Here is a 20,066-nt window from a genome sequence, read left to right as displayed (position 1 = left end):
CCAATAACAGTAAACTCAGGCGTACCTCAAGGAACAGTCTCAGGTCCACTACTTTTTTTTAATTTACTTAAACGATTTACCAAATTGCATTAGTTCAGGAACAAAAGTTAGATTATTCGCAGACGATTGCATAATATATAGAACAATAAAAAGAACACAAGATACAGAAATTTTACAAAGAGAATTAGATGAATTAAAGAAATGGGAATCAAATTGGAGCATGTCTTTCCACCCAGAAAAATGTCAGTTATTAAGAGTAACAAAAAAACTAAAACAAATTAATTCCACTTATTCATGGTAAACCAGTAACACAGACTAAAAACAACAAATAAACAACAAAAAAAAAAAAAAAAAAGTTAGCCAAATTTAGCTTTGAGATGATTATATTTTGAGAAACCATAACGGTCTGACCAGAGGCATTAGACATATATTTTCTTCACAAAGATTTACATAAAATGTCGAATTTCTAGGAAAATCATAAACCGTTTTTGAAATATCCTTCCAGTGTCCGCCAAGAAACCACTATAGTAGTTTGGAAGCTAATAGGATGAATTGTAAAAAAAATAATAAAAATAAATATATGTAAAATTTTTTAAAAATACTGAGATCTGGATGATTTTCTTTTAAAATTATTTATTACTCACACTTTTATATAAAGTAATAGATTACAACGTTATATATATATATATATATATATATATATATATATATATATATATATATATATATATATATCAATTATTTACATATTAAAACCCTTTTTTTTTACAAATATTATTTAAAAAGTTTAAACTTTAATTTAAAAACATCTTTCCACATTATATGATGTCATCATATCCAAAGACTTCTTGGCTATTATAAGCGCTATCCTAATATAATTATGACCCTTAATTTCATATTACTAATAGCAAGTAGACCAAGTAAGTAAAAGTAACAAACAGAAAAGTTTAAACAATTTGATTCTGTAGTGCTAAAATGTGCACAAAATTATCACAAAACGTTTTAAAAACATAGCTTATAAGCACTTCCTTTTTGTATACTGGATACTCCAAAAAAAAAGCTTGTCTTACAAACATCTCTCTTCTTGTCTTACAAACATCTCTCTACTTGTCTTACAAACATCTCTCTACTTGTCTTACAAACATCTCTCTACTTGTCTTACAAACATCTCTCTACTTGTTTTACAAACATCTCTCTACTTGTCTTACAAACATCTCTCTACTTGTCTTACAAACATCTCTCTACTTGTCTTACAAACATCTCTCTACTTGTCTTACAAACATCTCTCTACTTGTTTTACAAACATCTCTCTACTTGTCTTACAAACATCTCTCTACTTGTCTTACAAACATCTCTCTACTTGTCTTACAAACATCTCTCTACTTGTCTTACAAACATCTCTCTACTTGTCTTACAAACATCTCTCTACTTGTCTTACAAACATCTCTTTACTTGTCTTACAAACATCTCTCTACTTGTCTTACAAACATCTCTCTACTTGTCTTACAAACATCTCTCTACTTGTCTTACAAACATCTCTCTACTTGTCTTACAAACATCTCTCTACTTGTCTTACAAACATCTCTCTACTTGTCTTACAAACATCTCTCTACTTGTCTTACAAACATCTCTCTACTTGTCTTACAAACATCTCTCTACTTGTCTTACAAACATCTCTCTACTTGTCTTACAAACATCTCTCTACTTGTCTTACAAACATCTCTCTACTTGTCTTACAAACATCTCTTTACTTGTCTTACAAACATCTCTCTACTTGTCTTACAAACATCTCTCTACTTGTCTTACAAACATCTCTCTACTTGTCTTACAAACATCTCTCTACTTGTCTTACAAACATCTCTCTACTTGTCTTACAAACATCTCTCTACTGACTTGAACCCTGGCCTACAAGCACCTTGCTACGCCACTGCTCCACTCTACGACATCCAAAAACTTCTTAGCTATTATGAGTGCAATTTTAATATCATAGTCAACCTTAATATCATATTATTAATAACAAGAGGACGCATTTCATACAGTGCATCTAAAGACCGTTGATCAGAAATATATTTACACACACAAACACGTCACATGGTTAATTAAGCGCTTGGCTTCTGAACCAAGAGGACTACACGTTTGAATCCCGGTGACATGTTGATTTTAAAACATAAATTATTTTAAGGCATTCCTGAGTGCAACAAACTTGTCCCTGAGTGCACCCAGCTTTAATGTGATCTTGGTATTAGTGGGGGAAAGTAAAGTCGGTGTGCTGACCACTGGTCATCCTCGTTAACTGTACGCCAGTGAACACCCAAAAAAAAGTTATACTTCATGCTCCCCATGATTTATTGATTCTGCCCCAAATAGGCTACACCAGTGTCGGTAATGAATTTGCAACATTGGAAAAACATACATAGTAAAATACATTAAAGAATATTTGCAAACCACATTGACAATGTTAAATCGAAAGTAAAACTTTATAACAAATCCTAAGCTTTATAGATGCTGGAAATGTGTTCAAGTGTTTCACTATGTAGTCCTTCTCAGGAACATTGAGTCGCTTTTTTTTTTAGTGATTTGCTATTGTAAAGGTTTGCTGCTGTAGTGATGTTCTGCTGATTTTCTGTTGTAGTAATTTTCTGTTGTAGTGATTTTCTGTTGAAGCGATTTTCTGTTGTATTGATGTTCTGCTGTAGTGATTTTTCTTTTGTAGTGATTTTCTGCTGTGTTGCTATGATGCTGTAGTGATTCTCCTCTGTAGTGATGTTCTGCTGTGCTGTAAGGGTGTGGTAGTGATTTGCTTTTGTAGGCTTATTCTTTATCACGCAAACACATTTTTAGCATGTTTTGTATTGGTAAACAAATATTTAAGCAGAATGTAGACAAGTCCAAAGATTGTCTTAGAGTCCCATTTTTCTCACATAATTTCTCACACATATTTCTTATGCACATTTCTCACAAACTTTCTCCACACACGTTTCTCACCAAAAATTTATCACACACATTTCTCTCACACACATTTTTCTCCACACATTTTCTCTCACGCACATTTCTCACAAGAAACTGTACTTTTGACAATATGCATGATCTTATCCCAGTTTATTAAGCCTGTTTTGACGTCATCAAGCAGCCGTAACGTGTCGACCAGCGCCTGGAGGGTGGCTCGGCTGGCGAATTTCTGGATCCAATGGATGAGGCCGCAGGTGCCATTGGGAATGTTGAGCCCCCTCTTGTCCTGCACGAGTATCTCCACGTTGCTCTTCTCAAAGCCGAGAAGCATCAAAGTGCTGGGCCAGTAGTCTTCCATGGCGTAACCAAGCAACAACGCCTGTTTTTGGGTCACGCGTTGGTTTCTGACGTCATTAGACAGTGTGTAAAACCAGGAATCTAAAAAAAAAAAACAACGAAACAAAATTGTTATTTTAATAACTTGCATTTAGTTTTTGCAAACTTAAAGGTATACGAGACAAACTGCATTGTACAGTATTATCACTAAAATTTTCATTCGTCTTTTTATTCTTTAAAAAAAAATTAATGAATTTTGATCTGCCGTTTCACTCGTTTTTAGCGGCCTCCGAAAATGGAAAACCCGCACATGATTTTATTTCGTCTGTCCGTCCATGCGTAACTTTTATTCTCAAAATCAATCAAATCAAATTCACTCTAACTACAATTGACCTCCTCAGCGTAACTACTGTACAATAACAACATAGATGCAATATAGACGCGTGGTTAGCGCGGCCTTCAGCAGCTTATAACGGGCGGGCCCGATCCGGATGCCGTGCCTCACGTATTTGTTACGATCCGATCGACCGCATTGGTCGTTATCACTGTTGAATCTTCAGATAGTCTTGAGGTGAAGAGCTTCCGGTTCACGCCCGGACGTTGGGTAAAATCCTTTCTAACGGTCATTCGGACAATGTCCATTGTCTATGAAAATCGTTAGAGTCGTTTTTCCAAATCCGTGTCCATTTTTAGCTCAGTGTCCTAAACATAAGAAAATCCTTTCTATCTAACTAGAGAACATCAGATGATCAGGGAGATGCGATAATAAGCAAGTGAGGTAATTATGTTGTAGTTTCTGTTAAACGTAAGCATACAGTTTGGTCAAAACATCCCAACTCTCTTTCAAATCCTGTTCAAGAAATTCGTTGAAAAAAAAAAAGAATTATTATTTCCACTATCATATGCTTAACAATTTATTTCCGCCACAGATAAGTTACTATAAAATATATACTGTATAGCAGGGCCGGCCTTAAACATAGGCAAACAAAGCAGTCGCCCAGAGTCTCCAATGGGTGGTTGCCTCTCATAAGACTAAAAAAATTTTTCAGAAAAAAATTGTAAAGCTTGGATCAGATCTCAACCGTAGTAGAGCACTTGGGCTCTATGTTTACTGATAGACATATACACCGTATTGAAACTACGATATATGAATTTCGGGCTTTAATAAATCACATAATTGTATTTTTTCGCTTTTTCTTTAAATTTTTAAAAAATATTTCATTTAGGGCCACCATATTCACTTCCTCTAGGGCCTTTAATTATCCAATGCCTGGCACTGTGCATAGTCCTAATACCATAACAAGAAATCGGGTTTGAATGTTATTGATATAGTTGTTTGATGGATACAAAACATGTACAGAAATATCTTACAGGGCTTGTGCTCTTTCAGATCCCTGGAGGCCTCAAAGTGTAACTCATCAAGCGTAGCTGACTCACTAAGTAGAAAGAAGAATGAATAAGAAATAAGCAAAATGTAATCAAAATCATCTTTTAAAATAAAAAGCTTATCTAAAGAAAAAAAAAACAACTCCGCATTTACGGTTATACCTCTCAGTAATATAGACGTTATTTACCTTATTCGATATTAAACAAAATAATTTATTTACCAATACTTAATAGACATGCTAACCACTGTCAAAATACGCAACTGAAAATTTATAGACATATCCCAAAACCCATTGTGATAGTACAGAATGTGGGAAACAGTACCAGAAAAAAAAGAAGCGTCAGAGAAAGCGATTGGAAGACAATTTAAAAGAGTGGACAGGCCTTTCATTGAAAAAGATTCTATTCAATGCAAAGACAGAGAGGAATGGAGAGAGATGGTTGACAGATCATGTGTGATGCCCCCACAGTTAACCAAACTACTTGACAGGTAAAGGCGAAATCATTGGCATTTGATGATGTCTTGAAAGCCATTTCACGCTTTAATCGCAGTAGAGAAGAATAAGCACTTGGTTATTTCTCATGTTATTTTTCATGTTATGTCTTATGATAGTTCTCATGTTATGTCTCATGTTATGTCTCATGTTATGTTTCATGTTATGTTTCATGTTATGTCTTATGTTATGTCTCATATCATGTCTTATGTTATGTCTTATGTTATGTCTCATGTTATGTCTCATGTTATGTCTCATGTTATGTTTTATGTTATGTCTCATGTTATGTTTTATGTTATGTCTCATGTTATGTCTCATGTTATGTTTTATGTTATTTCTCATGTTATGTTTCATGTTATGTTTTATGTTATGTCTCATATCATGTCTTATATTATGTCTCATGTTATGTCTCATGTTATGTCTCATGTTATGTCTCATATTATGTCTTATGTTATGTCTCATGTTATGTCTCATGTCATGTCTCATGTTATCTCTTATGTTATGTCTCATGTTATGTCTCATGTTATGTCTTATGTTATGTCTCATATCATGTCTCATGTTATGTCTCATTTATTACAACCCTAACTACAGTACCAACTTACTTATTGGGGACTAATTCAAGTGCGCATGTCTGCAGTCGTTCATCGAGTATGTCATCATCCTCTAATTTTTCACACGTCCCATCAGCATGACTGAAGTACACGCTAAACTCCGAAAGATCTTCCGTGTGAGACAGCTGTCTTTTAAACTATCAAAACAAAAGAGTTATACAGTTTAAAGAGAAGAATACAATGTATATCTTTTAAACACAACTTCCAGAATCAGATTGCCACTTTTAAGGTTTATGATGGCATGATGAGTCGTATTTCTAGTGAAATAATTGCTGCTAAGTAATATTGGAAATGTCTCCCAGCAGTAGAGTCATTATGGTTTGTGTCTTCTGGTAAGTTGGTTGCTAAACTATTATTTTAACTTAAATCCATGTCCTTCAAAACTGTTCTCTTTACCATGAGGCCCGTACAAGACACAGGCCAAAAAACACCCTAATAGTAAGAAAACTATATGGAGAGCTCCCTGATTTGGAATCTACTGCGCAGTTCATCTCATGTATTGGTCTAGTCATCTAGATGCCACAACATAATAATGAAAACGAGGAAGAAGAAGAAAACTTAAATTCAGACATCTTGACTTGTTCGATGCTTCAATATTTTTGAATTGTTAGTTGGAAAACCCAGTTAATAATTCTAATACTAAAATCAAAAGATGTTACTCTTTTATCTATTCTTTAAAAAGCGGGATAAAAAAAATCAAAATTGTCATATTAGCCAAAATAAATTATTCTTGTTTAATGTAAAGTAACTACAGTAAAGTAAGTATAGTTTCCCTTTCAGACCTTGCGGTCAATAGGGACAATGATGTTAAGGTCATTTGTTTTTTTGGCCAACTGTTAACGGGCAGGGTGTCATGTGGCCAGCACAACGACCAACCGCCTTTACTTTTACCAACTAAATCCAGGTACCTTTTAGAGTTTAGGGTGGACTCAGGGACGCCCTAAAAATCTTGAATTTCAAAATCCCAGTCTTCACCTTGACTTCAGGCTCAGTAGCCAAGCGCTAAACCACTCAGCCATCGCCCCCCCCCCACACACACAATTAATATAACATATGTAAAAGTAAAAAATAAACAAACAATGATTCTAAATATTTATACTATTGTGCTGGAAAAGCTCAAAGACAGTACTTCTGTTTACCTCAGAAACTCTAGTCCCTTGTGCAATGACGTGATGGTTATCGGAAATCTTTTTGTACAGTCTGACCATTGTCTCTATGCCCGCTACATGTCTTTTGAATCTGGAGCTCCTGTTGACAAAATTATTAGTAAATTCAGCATTCACATAATGAGTTAATCCATGCGCCCTGAAGACAAGGAAAGAGGTCACGTTGTTTTTCGAGTTTTGGAGGACTGGTATAACCTGCTTATTTGATTAATTGTTACTGTAATATTTCGTGACAGGCAACACGTTCCTGACAAATGTGAGGCACTTAGTTAGTATTATTAGTTTGTATAGAGACGCACCATAATAGACAGACTTTGAACGCGACATTTAGTGACGTCACTGACTTAGTTGGGTTATACATTATTTATGTAAATATAGTCAGTTGGTGCTAGGACTTCAGAGGGATAACTTAATACTACAGACAGAGACTCGACAGTGGTCTTTTCAATATTAAACGTCATCTGAGTTTCTATAATGGTTTGGACTTAAGTCTTTTCTACTTTTTATATGTATAGATCTTGTTACGTGTTAGTTGATTACATCAAATACACCCGTACAAGAAACCCAGACATCTCCAGAATAATCTGTCGAAGTCAGACAGCCATCAACAACTACAAGGGCAAAGCTGGCTTGCTCATGTTTACAGAATGCCACAAGGTCAAGTTCCACAAGACATTCTGAATAGTGATCTAAAAGAAGGCAGGAGAGCCGCTGGTCGACCACAATTAACACAAACGCGAAATGAAGCTCCTCAAAATCGTCAAAAACAGTCGGGAAAAAAAAGAGGGGCAATGTATTGATCCACATGAGTAGCAAAACATAAAGGACGTGTCCGTGATTGCAGAAGGCATACACACCAGAAGTTGAAAGAAGCGCAAGAGAGCAATAGCGCTAACAGATACTAAACCAGTGACCGCAGCTGTGTATCAAGGATTGGTCCTCGTTAGTCACATGAGAACCTGCAAAGAGGAAAGATCGTCTCTCGAGACGTTCAATGCCACAGAGATCCACGACAAGCTCAGGGGGAAGGGAATTCTTCCGTAAACAGGAAAAGAAATCTTTCCCAACAAAAATAAGTCAAGCTCTAATTCTCTTTAACTTCTTTGAAACTTACAGCTCGGGGAAATAATATTTAAAAGGAAAAAGAACATTTACTTAAAGACAAACATTGTTTGAAGACATTCGGTAGGCCTACTATTTAAAGGAAAAAGAACATTTACTTAAAGACAAACATTGTTTGAAGAAATTCGGTAGGCCTACTGTTAAAAGGAAAAAGAACATTTACTTAAAGACAAACATTGTTTGAAGAAATTCGGTAGGCCTACTATTAAAAGGAAAAATGTAAAAAGAACTAAAACTGTAAGAAAGCCAGAGAAAAAAAAAAAAAGTAACATTATTTGAGACTCTTTGTGGACCCTAAATGTCAAGGACACTATATTAACAGATCACTGTTGACAACTAAATGCCTGTCTCGGAAGACAATGGATGCGCCCAGATCTGTCACTGGTTTTGGTTTTCTCTTGAGACGGTGCAGAATCTGGTGTGACTAAGATAAGATAAGATAAGACAATTTTTATTGGTCCAAACCAATTAAAGTTTAGTTTGATTACAATTGACCAACTCAGTTTAACTTCTGTAACAATAACAATATAGAGAGAAAATACGAACAACATTCACACGCAAAACACATACACACTCACAACCAGCGCTTTATGAAATAGACTTCTATGTACTTCTCGATGATAATTCTGGAGCCAACGCCCAACCAGAACGTTGTGAAACTGGCCAATATGACAACTAAATACTAACAATTATAATATAAGAATACAACTAAGCTTACATTAAGAGTAATTGTATCAATTATTTTAAATCAATCATCTACTTAATTTGTAATCGATCTACACTAACAGTAATACATCTGCGCAATTAGAAATATTTTAACCTATTGTTTTTGTTTAGCGCAATGCCATGTTTAAAACTTTCTCAATGCGGTCCAATGACTTGTGGGAACCAGGTGATTGTGGGGGGGGGGGAGGAGGAGGAGGAGGAGGAGGAGTGGGGATCTAGGAGAAGGTTTCCATGCAGGCTTTTCAAAATCGATTTAAGAAAAAGAAAAAAAAAGGTGTCCGACTTAAATTTTAACTCGAGGGCTAAAGCCACCTCCAGCAAACAAATGGACAATTAGGCTACAGTGTACTTAAAAAAAAATAGATTGCTTTATAGTTATCTTTATAATTATCTGTTACTAGTTTCCAATTTCTAGGCGACGAAATAATTCTCTACACAAGACTTATCTGCCCTAGTACTGTTTCTATACAAAACGGAATTAATTAATTGTGACTGATAAAATAATTGGTCAATTTTTTTCGACAGATTCGTGTTTCTTTTTATGGACAAATTTTAATTGCGCAAAGTTTTAACTTGATCCGAGAATGGGAAGTGGGAGAAAAAAACTTGTACAAGATTCCACCCACACAAACAGGCAGAGTTGATACAAGCTTTGTATAAATGAGTTTTCGCTTTAATCAAAATAGCTTTGAAATGTGATGGTCTAGAGATAAAAATGTACATAGAATTAATCTTATACTTTTAAAACAGCTAATCAGTATTTCCTATTATCTGTACATTGGATACATCAAATGAGAATGAACATTTATGATAGCTTTTGTGAAATGTGCCGGATCTAAGTAGAAGTAGGTCCCGGAGCTAGATTTTTATGGAGGCCCCAACGCTTTTTCGAAAACTTTAAAAAAAGAATCCACTTAATAGTAATGAACATACTTATGCTGTTATGCATGTCACATTTCAGAAGAAATATATATAGTTTCGTACTTTAATTTTTCTTCTTTAAAATAATGTAATATTTATATATTAGTTCTATAAAAGGTGTATATTTTTGAGTTTGTGAAGGGTTAGGTCCTGGAATGACGCACTGTAGTAAACACGCAGCTACATTTCTATATTACGAGCACGCTACAATCGGAGACTACTAAACATGACACAGCGTTGCCAAACGTAAGATTTAACGAGTTGTCGGTAAAAGGGCAAATGATAATTAAAGAAAAATAAATGTTTTGGAGGCCCTGGGGCAGCCCCGCCTACCTTGAGCACTATGGCTGAATTTCCTTAGTAGACCTGTAGTAGTGGTGGTAGGTGTGTTTGTGGTGGTAGGTGTGTGTGTGTGTGGTGATGGTAGGTATGTGTGTGTGGTGGTGGTAGGAGGTGTGTGGGGTTGTGGTAGGTGTGTGTGGTGGTAGGTGTGTGGTGGTATGTGTGTGTGTGTGTGGTGGTAGGTGTGTGTGTTGGTAGGTGTGGGTGGTGGTAGGTGTGTGTGTTGTAATAGGTGAGTGTGGTGGTGGTAGGTTTGTGTGTGTGTGGTGGTAGGTGTGTGTGGTGGTAGTAGGTGTGTGTGTGTGGTGGTAGTAGGTGTGTGTGTGGTGGTAGGTGTGTGTGGTGTTGGTAGGTGTGTGTGGTGTTGGTAGGTGTGTGTGGCGGTGGTAGGTGTGTGTGTCGTGGTGGTAGATGTGTGTAGGTCGTGGTAGGTGTGTGTGGTGTTGGTAGGTGTGTGTGGCGGTGGTAGGTGTGTGTGGTGTTGGTAGGTGTGTGTGGTGTTGGTAGGTGTGTGTGGTGTTGGTAGGTGTGTTTAGTGTTGGTAGGTGTGTGTAGGTCGTGGTAGGTGTGTGTGGTGTTGGTAGGTGTGTGTGGCGGTGGTAGGTGTGTGTGTCGTGGTGGTAGGTGTGTGTGTCGTGGTAGGTGTGTGTGTCGTGGTAGGTGTGTGTAGGTCGTGGTAGGTGTGTGTGTCGTGGTGGTAGGTGTGTGTGTGGTGGTAGGTGTGTGTGGTGGTGGTAGGTGTGTGTATGGTGGTAGGTGTGTGTGTGGTGGTAGGTGTATGTGGTGTTGGTAGGTGTGTGTGTGTGGTGGTGGGTAGTATGAGGAAGGTTTTCACGCTGCCTTTCTGCGTTCAGGAAAACCCGAGTTAAATCTCCACATTTTTATGGAGCAAATCGGGTTCTGCCACTCTGCCAAACATCATATGAACGGCGAATGCCTGATCGAAGTATTATGATTGACCTTTGCGTGTCATTGATTGTATAGAACACTATAGATCCTAGACAAGAAAAACAACTCAAAATAGATTTTCTTATAACCTAGAGATATGTTTTGAAGCCTATGTAAGAGTATGCAGGTCGACAGTGTATTTTCTATCAGGAGTGAAATGGGAGAAGTAGAGGAGTGTGGAAGTAAAAGAGAAAAAAATGAAGGGGGGGGGAGGAAAAAATATTGCTTGTGAGAGAAACCAAAAGATAACGAGATAGAGAAAAAGGAAGAAAAACAGATAGAAAGTGAAAAAGTGAAAAACATATACTCAAAAAATAGGACGATGAAAGAGAGGGAGATAGAGAGAGAGAGAGTGAGAGATAGAGAGAGAGAGAACATTGACACAAGAGAGAGGGGAAGAAAACAACAGATAAAACAAAAATGAATGAAATTGTATGTATGAATTGTATTGTATTGTATATAAGATCTAAGCTTTTCAAGTGTAGAGAAAGACAGAGAGACAGAAACATAGAGAGAGAAACATAGAGACTGAGAGAGAAAGAAAGAGAGAGTCAAAGAAGGAAGAAAATAATAAGCATGAAACGGCTTGCATTGTACCAAATAATGAAAACGCTGTACCCAAATGTAAATATATTAATACACTTTTATAACTACCTCTATATCTAAATTATATTATACAACCATCCTTATACACATAACATCAATAGAATCTATATAGTACTTACATTTCGTTCTGGAGAAACCGTACAGTGAAGTGTTAAGAAAATGGATTCAAAGTTAGAACACTCGACTAAACACACGCCTCTTGTTTAACTCTTGTATATGTTACGAAAAAGTTACTATCAATCACTTACTACTGATTTCTTTTTAAATATATAACACTAGGAAACTAAATAAAGATTTGGATCTACATCGGGTGAGACTACAACCTGAGCACCCCCATTTACATAATGGACAATCTACAGTAAGACACATCGACCTATACAGATTTCCGACCTGAGTGACTTGTACTAGCAGTCACTAAGTCTTTTTAAATTCTGCTAACTTGGGTTTCTTTGGAAATACCCCAGATTTTAAATAGGGGAAAGAGACATTCTATGAAACCCGCTTAATTTTAGCACCGCCGTAGAAGCTGTTGATTTTGCGATTAAACGGGTAAGCAAATAAGCGAAACATGACTTCAATAAAAACAGATTTTTCGATGCCAAACCTACGGCGTTCAGGCTGAATCCGGCACGTAATGGCGTGCTATCTGGAACCTCGAAGCTTGTGCATGTAGTAGATAATGAGACCTCGGAGGCTGCGGATCATACCACTAGACATTTTTTTTGCTGTCTCACGCATGTAATCCTTTTTTTTTTAATCAGGCAATAGTTGGTCACCACAATATTTACATTCTTCTTCTTCTTCTAGCCAGCTTTATTGCTGCTGAGCTGTCAGCTCTTTTGCAGACTGTGCCAAGGAAAAAAATTGTGCTGTTATCTTCAGTTGTTCAGCACTGCCGTACAGGGTGTTGGTTATGTTGGGCTGTAGTGGAAGTAGGATTAGGGAGGGGCATTCAAAGAGGATATGGTTTACGGTTTCAAAGGGGTGGGCGCAGTGTCTGCAAAGGGGGAGTTGTGTGGAGTTTATTTTGTTCAGGTGGTAATTTAATAGTGGTGTGTGTCTTGTTCTTAGTTGGAAGATTGTAGATTGTTCACCCAGCCTACACTAATGCCAATATTTACATAACAATGTATATACATTTGAGAAAATACATTTTAAAAAAGCAAGATCATAGGCATAAAGTAATCAACACTTCCTTATGTTGATCCTGCTATAATTTGTAATTCTTGAGTGGCCAAATCGTGGATACCTCAGACGAGGCGCATTCCAACCCACAGAAACTTAAACCTCTACCAGTGCTTCATAAAGCCACGGTGGAACTGTTTGATTTGTAATCTCATAGTGTCACTCCCCCCCCCTTGGCATTAACTCCCCTTAACCTTATTTTCCCAAGGCCTTTATTCATCTCCAAAAAAAAAAAAGTAATTTAAAAAAAAATAATTTTAAAAAGCGTATAAGGGGAAGAACTCCATATTTACAGCCGTATATCACAATAATATAACTAAATTATACGTTGTTGTTTTTTTCTTGCAGACGCCACTCTTCTCTCAAATATCAGTCTGAATGGATGAACTAATATTTAATAATATATAATAATTAATTTAAGCTTCCATTTTCCATTCCTAAGGTGGCCGCCTCTGTTCGAAAACAACATTTTGTTTGCTTTAAAACAGTTTTTGAATTTATGTTCCGCCCCCTTAATGGCGCCACTTGCTCCCAGTCTAAAAAGTTTTAATCTCGCTAACTAAGAGCAAGGTGTCTAAAAACAGAAAGAGTTGAAAGTCAAAGTTTAAAGATTTGATTTTTATTGACGAAAGATGAGATTAAATATAACTAACAATACATCGACAATCTGTACGGAGATTAAATTACTCGGATCTGATCTACTTAGATACAGCAGAATGGGGCTTCTACGTTCAGTTCGTAGCTAAGGATTAGTGGTCCGTGGTTTGAACCTTTAGGGCCCCTGCATTTTGACATTCGACATCATGACATGAGATAATGGCGTAATATTTAATGAAAAAACAAATTTCGGAAACTTATTTGGAGCCCCATAAAAACCCCCCTCATGTGGAGGTCCGGGGGGGGGGATTTTCCTCGCCCACCCTAACTGCGCTACTCTCTACGTATCTTTAGTTCAAATGCAAACATAAAATGGCAAAGGTCTAGTAAATAACTATCCGCTTCGACTCCCACTATAAAGCCTGTGATACGTACTGTCCCAATCTGCTATTCCTGGAAGAGCTATTTTCAGCTTGTTCGGGCTTTCCCGATCAAATTCTACGCTGATATAAATAAAGGGCATTTTACAGTGGACAGGAATGCTAATGGACTTGTTAGTAACTTAGTACTGTGTGGAGTTGACAGGGGGAGATAACAGAAGAGGTTTACGGTAACCCACTCATCTGCACTTTACATATTTACATATAATTCGATTTTCATTTGCACAAGGTCGGTAGAATGAGACAATGGCAATGTGCTAATCGGGCCGAATTTAAGTACGTAGAGTTCTCGGGGCTGCATTTTTTGTGTAGGCCCTTACAATTGTTCGAAAGCTTTAATAGACTAAATCAGCGATGCCCAACCAGATTCGACCTGCGGGCCATTTTAATTTCCGGCACTCATGTCGCGGGCCACATGACCGGAATTGTACAGAAACGAAATGAAATTGACCGGGACCAATTTATTAGAAACTTGTGGATCTAGTAGTTACATTAATTAATGGGATTGGAAGTTTATCTCTGAAACTGGCTTCATTTCTCTACCTAAAATGTGAGCATTGTAGCTAGCTTTCCCAACGACGTATTTTCCTCTTTTTTGGTAATATTCCCATTGATCCTCCAATCTCTAGACGTAGATTAACAATCGCGTCATATTTGTTTTATAATGCTGTTTATATTTTGTTTTTTTTTTTTTCGTTTTTTAAACAGACACTGTTTACAAAACAAATATGTTGGCTGGTTATCATGTTGCACAAAAAAGTAAAGATCCGTTCAAATTTTCCTGGTAGTCTCTAAATTCAGAATCCACTTTTAGTTTCTTCGTCTCTACCATTTCATAAACGTACACATGTTCAATGTCATGGTACCAGTCCATCAGAGAAAAGTAGGGGCTCCAACTTAGATAAAGCAACATTTTTCAACCTTTTTTTTTTGTTTGGGATGGAAATTCGATTTTTTTCCCGTTTCGGCGGGCCGGATTAAACCACGCCGCGGGCCGGATCTGGCCCTCGGGCCGTATTTTGGGCATCACTGGACTAAATAAAAACTTTTGAATGAAAACAAAAATAAAAGCATGTATTATTTGAAAAGAAAGAAATATAGTTTATTTTTGTCAATTTAGTCTTTTTCTTTTTAAAAAATATTTAAAGGCATTTTTTAAAATAGTTTGTGGAGGTAAGGTCTTGTGTTAAAGCGAGACCAATCGTCATAGAAGGCCTGATCACTGACCTACAACATCACAACCCGTGGGCAGTGGGGACCAATCGTCATAGAAGGCCTGATCACTGACCTACAACGTCACAACCCGTGGGCAGTGGAGACCAATCGCCATAGAGGGCCTGATCACTGACCTGCAACGTCACAACCTGTAGGCAGTGGAGACCAATCGCCATAGAGGGCCTGATCACTGACCTGCAACGTCACAACCTGTGGGCAGTGGGGACCAATCGTCATAGATGGCCTGATCACTGACCTGCAACGTCACAACCTGTGGGCAGTGGGGACCAATCGTCATAGAAGGCCTGATCACTGACCTGCAACGTCACAACCTGTAGGCAGAAGATACAGATAACACGTAGCCACGACACATCTCTGTACGACGTCGCTTTCGACACATTGAACAAACACGCAAGAAAAACAATATTCAAAGACGTTGCAAAATTGTATGACGTTTTTCTTGGTGGCTGATTAAAAAAAGGATTTGGATTCAGATCCGAGATGTCAAGGGTTCGAATCCTGGGATTAATTTCGGAATTTTTAGAGCGCCTTAGAGTCCACCCAGCTCTAATTAGTACCTGACATTAGGTAAGGGAAAGGTAATGCTGTTGGTTGTAATAACCACGTGACACCCTTGTTTAACGTGGGCCATAAAAACAGATGACCTTTACATTATCTGCCCTATAAATCGCAAGGTCGAAAGGGAACTTTACTTTACTTTTTATTATATCAGTCATCCGTGGTGGCTGAGTGGTAAAGCTCTTGGATTCTGAACCAAGGATTCTAGGGTTGAAGACTGACATTTTGAATTTCGTTTTTTTTAGGGTTCCCATAAGTGCACCCAACTTCAATGGGTATCTGACATTAGTTGTGAAAAAGTAAAGATTTTGGTTGGTCTTTGCGCTGGCCACATGATCCCCTCGTTAACCGTGGAGCATAAAAAGAGATGACCTTCATATCTTTTGCCTCAGAGATCGCAATCTACTCTAATTTACTAACAGTCATCCAGGAGATACAAGATAAATACAACTAGTCGACCGGTGGCGTAGCATACGCCGCTATTTTGTTGGATCGGCCTTAGGCCAATGCAACTTATGCGACCGCAGTGGGCCCCACACTTTCACAGGACCCGCGCTAATTCTAGGTGTAAATTATTAAATTAAACCATTTTATAACTTATAACAGATTTCCTGTCGATTAACGAGGAGCTCCTGGAAATCTTCTGAAACTGCAAAATATACAATGGTTAAGCCCGGCCCTGCTATTTAGTGACGGTTGAATACTCTCTTTTTTTTTTTCGCCTCTAAAATTACGTGGGGTAACTCTAGTCCGTCCGACTAAATGAGTGATTTTTCCATTACTTGGTGTCCAAACCCTTCTGCCATGAAGAGAGTTATATATATATATATAGATACTTGTCTCTTTGTCTAGCTCTAGTGCTGACTATTTGTTAACCGTTTTTTATGTAGGTCACAGATGGGTCTTCATACCACATTCTTAGTCTTCCTTAATTTGTGAAATTGCTTTATTTAATAGAATTATTTCCCTTTCAATTAAATGCTGATTAACGGCATTAAACTCCGAAAATTCCCAGCTATCAAAACTCCCAAGTCGTAAGGAAGAAAGAGAGAGCATTCATATTTTAGTGTTATTCTAGACTCTACACTTCCTCGTTCATGGCTAAAATATGCACAGAAGTACAGAATAATAACATAATAATAACTACAATAGAACCATAAGAACTACACCCGTGGCGCCCAAACTACAGCCTGCGGGCCACATTCGGCCCGTGAAGCTGAAGCAACAAAGTTTGGGCTACAGTGATTTCAAAGAAATTGTTTGCGGTCACTCGTATTGAAAATGATATGACCACTTGAACGAGGAGAGTTTGGAACATCTGTAAACCAAGAATTTAATTGTACTTGCACAGTTGTAACTCTGTTTCCGCTTACCCTTAAAGTGCGCACCAGCGCAACGTTCAATACGACTGATACGATGAAAATAGACTGTTTAGATCCTGCTGATGTGATCACCAAGAGATATGAGTCTGAGCTGTCAGGAACTAAGAGCTGTTCTTCGTGCTACCAGAGAACTGGATTAAGGACCGGAAGCGACACTGGGAAGTGTGTCGGCAGTGGCGTTGCTAGGAATTTGCCAGCATTTTGGGGCCCCGAGGGGGGGTGGGGCTTGACCTTTTTGGAGGCCCCTGCATAATATTTAATATTTAATGCAAAACACTCATTCGGGGCCCCCTCAAGTGGAGGCAGGGGGGATTTTCAATATTCTCCCCCTCCCTCCCCCCACCCTAGCTACGCCTTGTGTGTCGGTGGTCTGTATTAAGGTTTGGAGTAGGAAAGGACTGGGGAAACCAAAGACAGGTCACGGCCTGTGCGTTGTGTAACTGATTATACTATTAACTGTAACGGTTAATAACCTGATATTCACTTCCTTTTGTTGAGAGGTTGCCCGAGATTTATAACAGTAGTGATAGTAGTCGACATTCATTTTCTCTGTAACCTTTCTCTGGTCTTTCCTTTAACGTCTAAATGTGGTATGTAACTTTTGTACCACAAGATACCTAATGCTTGTCTTAATGTTCGTCCTAGTGCTCGTCTTAATGTTCGTCTTAGTGTTCGTCCCAATATTCGTCCTAATGTTCGTCTTAGTGTTCGTTCTAATGTTCGTCCTAATGTTCGTCTTAGTGTTCGTCCCAATATTCGTCATAATGTTCGTCTTAATGTTCGTCCTAATGTTCGTCTTAGTGTTCGTCATAATTTTCGTTCTAATACTCGTCTTAGTGTTCGTCCTAATGTTCGTCTTAATGTTCGTCCTAATGTGCTTCTTAGTGTTCGTCTTAATGCTCGTCTTAATGTTTGTCTTAATGTTCGTCTTACTGTTCGTCTTAATGTTCGTTTTAGTGTTCGTCGTAGTGTTCGTCCTAATGCTCGTCTTAGTGTTCATCTTAATGTTCGTCTTAGTGTTCGTCCTAATGCTCATCTTAGTGTTCGTCTTAATGTTCGTCTTAGTGTTCGTCTTAATGTTCGTCCTAATGCTCGTCTTAGTGTTCGTCCTAATGTTCGTCTTAGTGTTCGTCCTAATGTTCGTCGTAGTGTTCGTTCTTATGCTCGTCCTAATGTTCGTCTTACTGTTTGTCCTGATGTTCGCCTTAGGGACCATCCTGATGTTTGCTTCAATGTCCTCGTGATGTAAGTCTTAATGTTCAATCAAATGTTCGTCTTTAGATTGAAAGATATGTACGTGATGGTGTTCGGCCTTTATGTTCTCCATGATGTTTGTCTTATGTTCTGCCCTTATGTTCGTGCTTATGTTCGTTCCTATCTTTTTCACGATGTAAACGATGCTCTTTCGAATGTTCGTCAAAACGTTCCTCAAAAATGTTAATTTTAAACGTTTTTAATGTTCCTTCCAATGTCCGTTGGGTTCTTTGTTCTGCTGTTGTCACTGAAGTTTGGCCTTAGGTTTTGTCCCTTATTATTGACATGATGTTCCTTACACTTATGGCTATAATGACGGATAGTTTCAATAGCCCATTTTTTTAATTGAGTATATTGCTGGCTTAACTACAAAGCTTATATCAACTCGCTCTGTCTGTCTGTCTGTCTGGTAAAAAGTTTGAATATGTTATTTCTCCCGTTTCCAATTCTTGGATCAAGCTAAAAGTTTGCTCAACTATTCAATAAACATGCCAAGACATGATTCAATAAAAAATGCAACCAATTAGCGAATTAATTTTTGGAGATTAATAATTTTGTTGGATATGGAAATAGGGGGGAAAATGCTACTTAATGAGAGATTTGGATGTATATATGAATTTAATCCTTTATTACTTTTTGGAAATAAAGGGGAAAATGCTACTTAATGAGAGATTTGGATGTATATATGAATTCAATCCTTTATTACTTTTTGATGTTTTTTTTCTTCCTCTCCATTCCCCATCCTCAGATCAAGTTGAAATTTTGCATAAGTGTTAATAGTCCATGATAATACATAAATCAATCCAAAAATTAAGCAGTTAATCTTTTACTACTTATCAATTAATTTTGTTTTATACAGCAGAAAGGGAGCTAAACCTTGTAATTTTCATTCAAATAGCAGTAACTAACGGTTATTTCCCTTAAATAAGCTTTTGTTTTTCTATTGCTTGTTTACTTAATAAACATTTGCTTAGTCTTTGACTATTTTCAATCCTTCTACAATTTAGTCTTTGTTTGCCCCCCCCCCCCCCACCACTTTGCTGACTAATATCCACTTCAAATAGTTCGTAATCTCAAATGGTTTTATGCTAGACATAAGAGTTTATTCTGTATCAGAACTCCTTAGCTCTAGAACTTGGTGCTTTAAGTGTGAATTTTTTCAAGTTCTAAAAATACTCAGACTTTTAATTTTCTTCCCCGTTGATCAAAACATGTTTTTCTTTCTAGGTCACCGAAAAACTCCCAGGCTTTAAAACGTTCGATTTCTAAACCAACAGAAACTAATGAGTTTAACTTTGTGAAATCGCATGGAAATACAAGGAGCTCGGTGTTTCGTTAAGTAGCTGTCCACATCAAAGAGAGAGAGAGAGAGAGAGAGAGAGAGAGAGTAAGATAGTGAGAGAGGGAGGCAGTAAGAAAGAAAGAGAGAGAGGGGGGAGAGAGGATAGGTAGAGAAAGAAAGGGAGGAGGATAGAGAGAGAGTAGGTAGGTAAAGAGAGGGAGAGAGAAGGATAGGTAGAGGAATAGAGAAAGGCAGGAGGAGAGAGAGAGAGAGAAAGCGAGAAAGATTTCTAGAAAGATCTAGATAATCAATCTATTTATATGTACATAAGATGATTAAAATCAACAGGCTTGAATTACTTCGATCTAGGATTTTCGAAACATAATCTCAATAGAAAGTAACAGGAAATAGCTTTATTTCATAGATTTGCGTGAATATACAGTTTTGTGATTACTAGCCCATTCTATTAAAAATCCTCAAATTATTTCTACACTTTGAAAACTAAAGATCATTACTTTTCTAAGG

At 37.4% G+C, this 20,066-nt stretch overlaps 2 protein-coding genes across 2 annotated transcripts; one reads left to right on the top strand and one right to left on the bottom strand.

The window, feature by feature from the left end:
• Positions 1-720: 720 nt before the first annotated feature.
• LOC106053026 (uncharacterized) lies at positions 721-12,047 on the bottom strand. The gene is made up of 5 exons (XM_056017471.1): positions 11,727-12,047; positions 6,916-7,024; positions 5,768-5,913; positions 4,657-4,721; positions 721-3,387 (listed from the first exon to the last, which is right to left on the bottom strand). Coding segments are annotated over exons 1-5 (669 nt in total). The 5' UTR covers positions 11,729-12,047; the 3' UTR covers positions 721-3,040.
• A 4,992-nt stretch (positions 12,048-17,039) lies between these two features.
• Positions 17,040-18,254, top strand: LOC106076882 (circumsporozoite protein-like). The gene is made up of 2 exons (XM_056017594.1): positions 17,040-17,167; positions 17,651-18,254. The coding sequence occupies exons 1-2, from the start codon at positions 17,040-17,042 to the stop codon at positions 18,252-18,254; spliced, it is 732 nt and encodes a 243-aa protein (XP_055873569.1).
• The last annotated feature ends 1,812 nt before the right edge of the window (positions 18,255-20,066 follow it).

This window comes from Biomphalaria glabrata, chromosome 18 (assembly GCF_947242115.1).
Source record: "Biomphalaria glabrata chromosome 18, xgBioGlab47.1, whole genome shotgun sequence".
Classification (NCBI taxonomy): domain Eukaryota; kingdom Metazoa; phylum Mollusca; class Gastropoda; family Planorbidae; genus Biomphalaria; species Biomphalaria glabrata.
The sequence above is the reverse complement of the archived record's forward strand: the minus strand, read 5'-3'. Positions and strand labels throughout refer to the sequence as shown.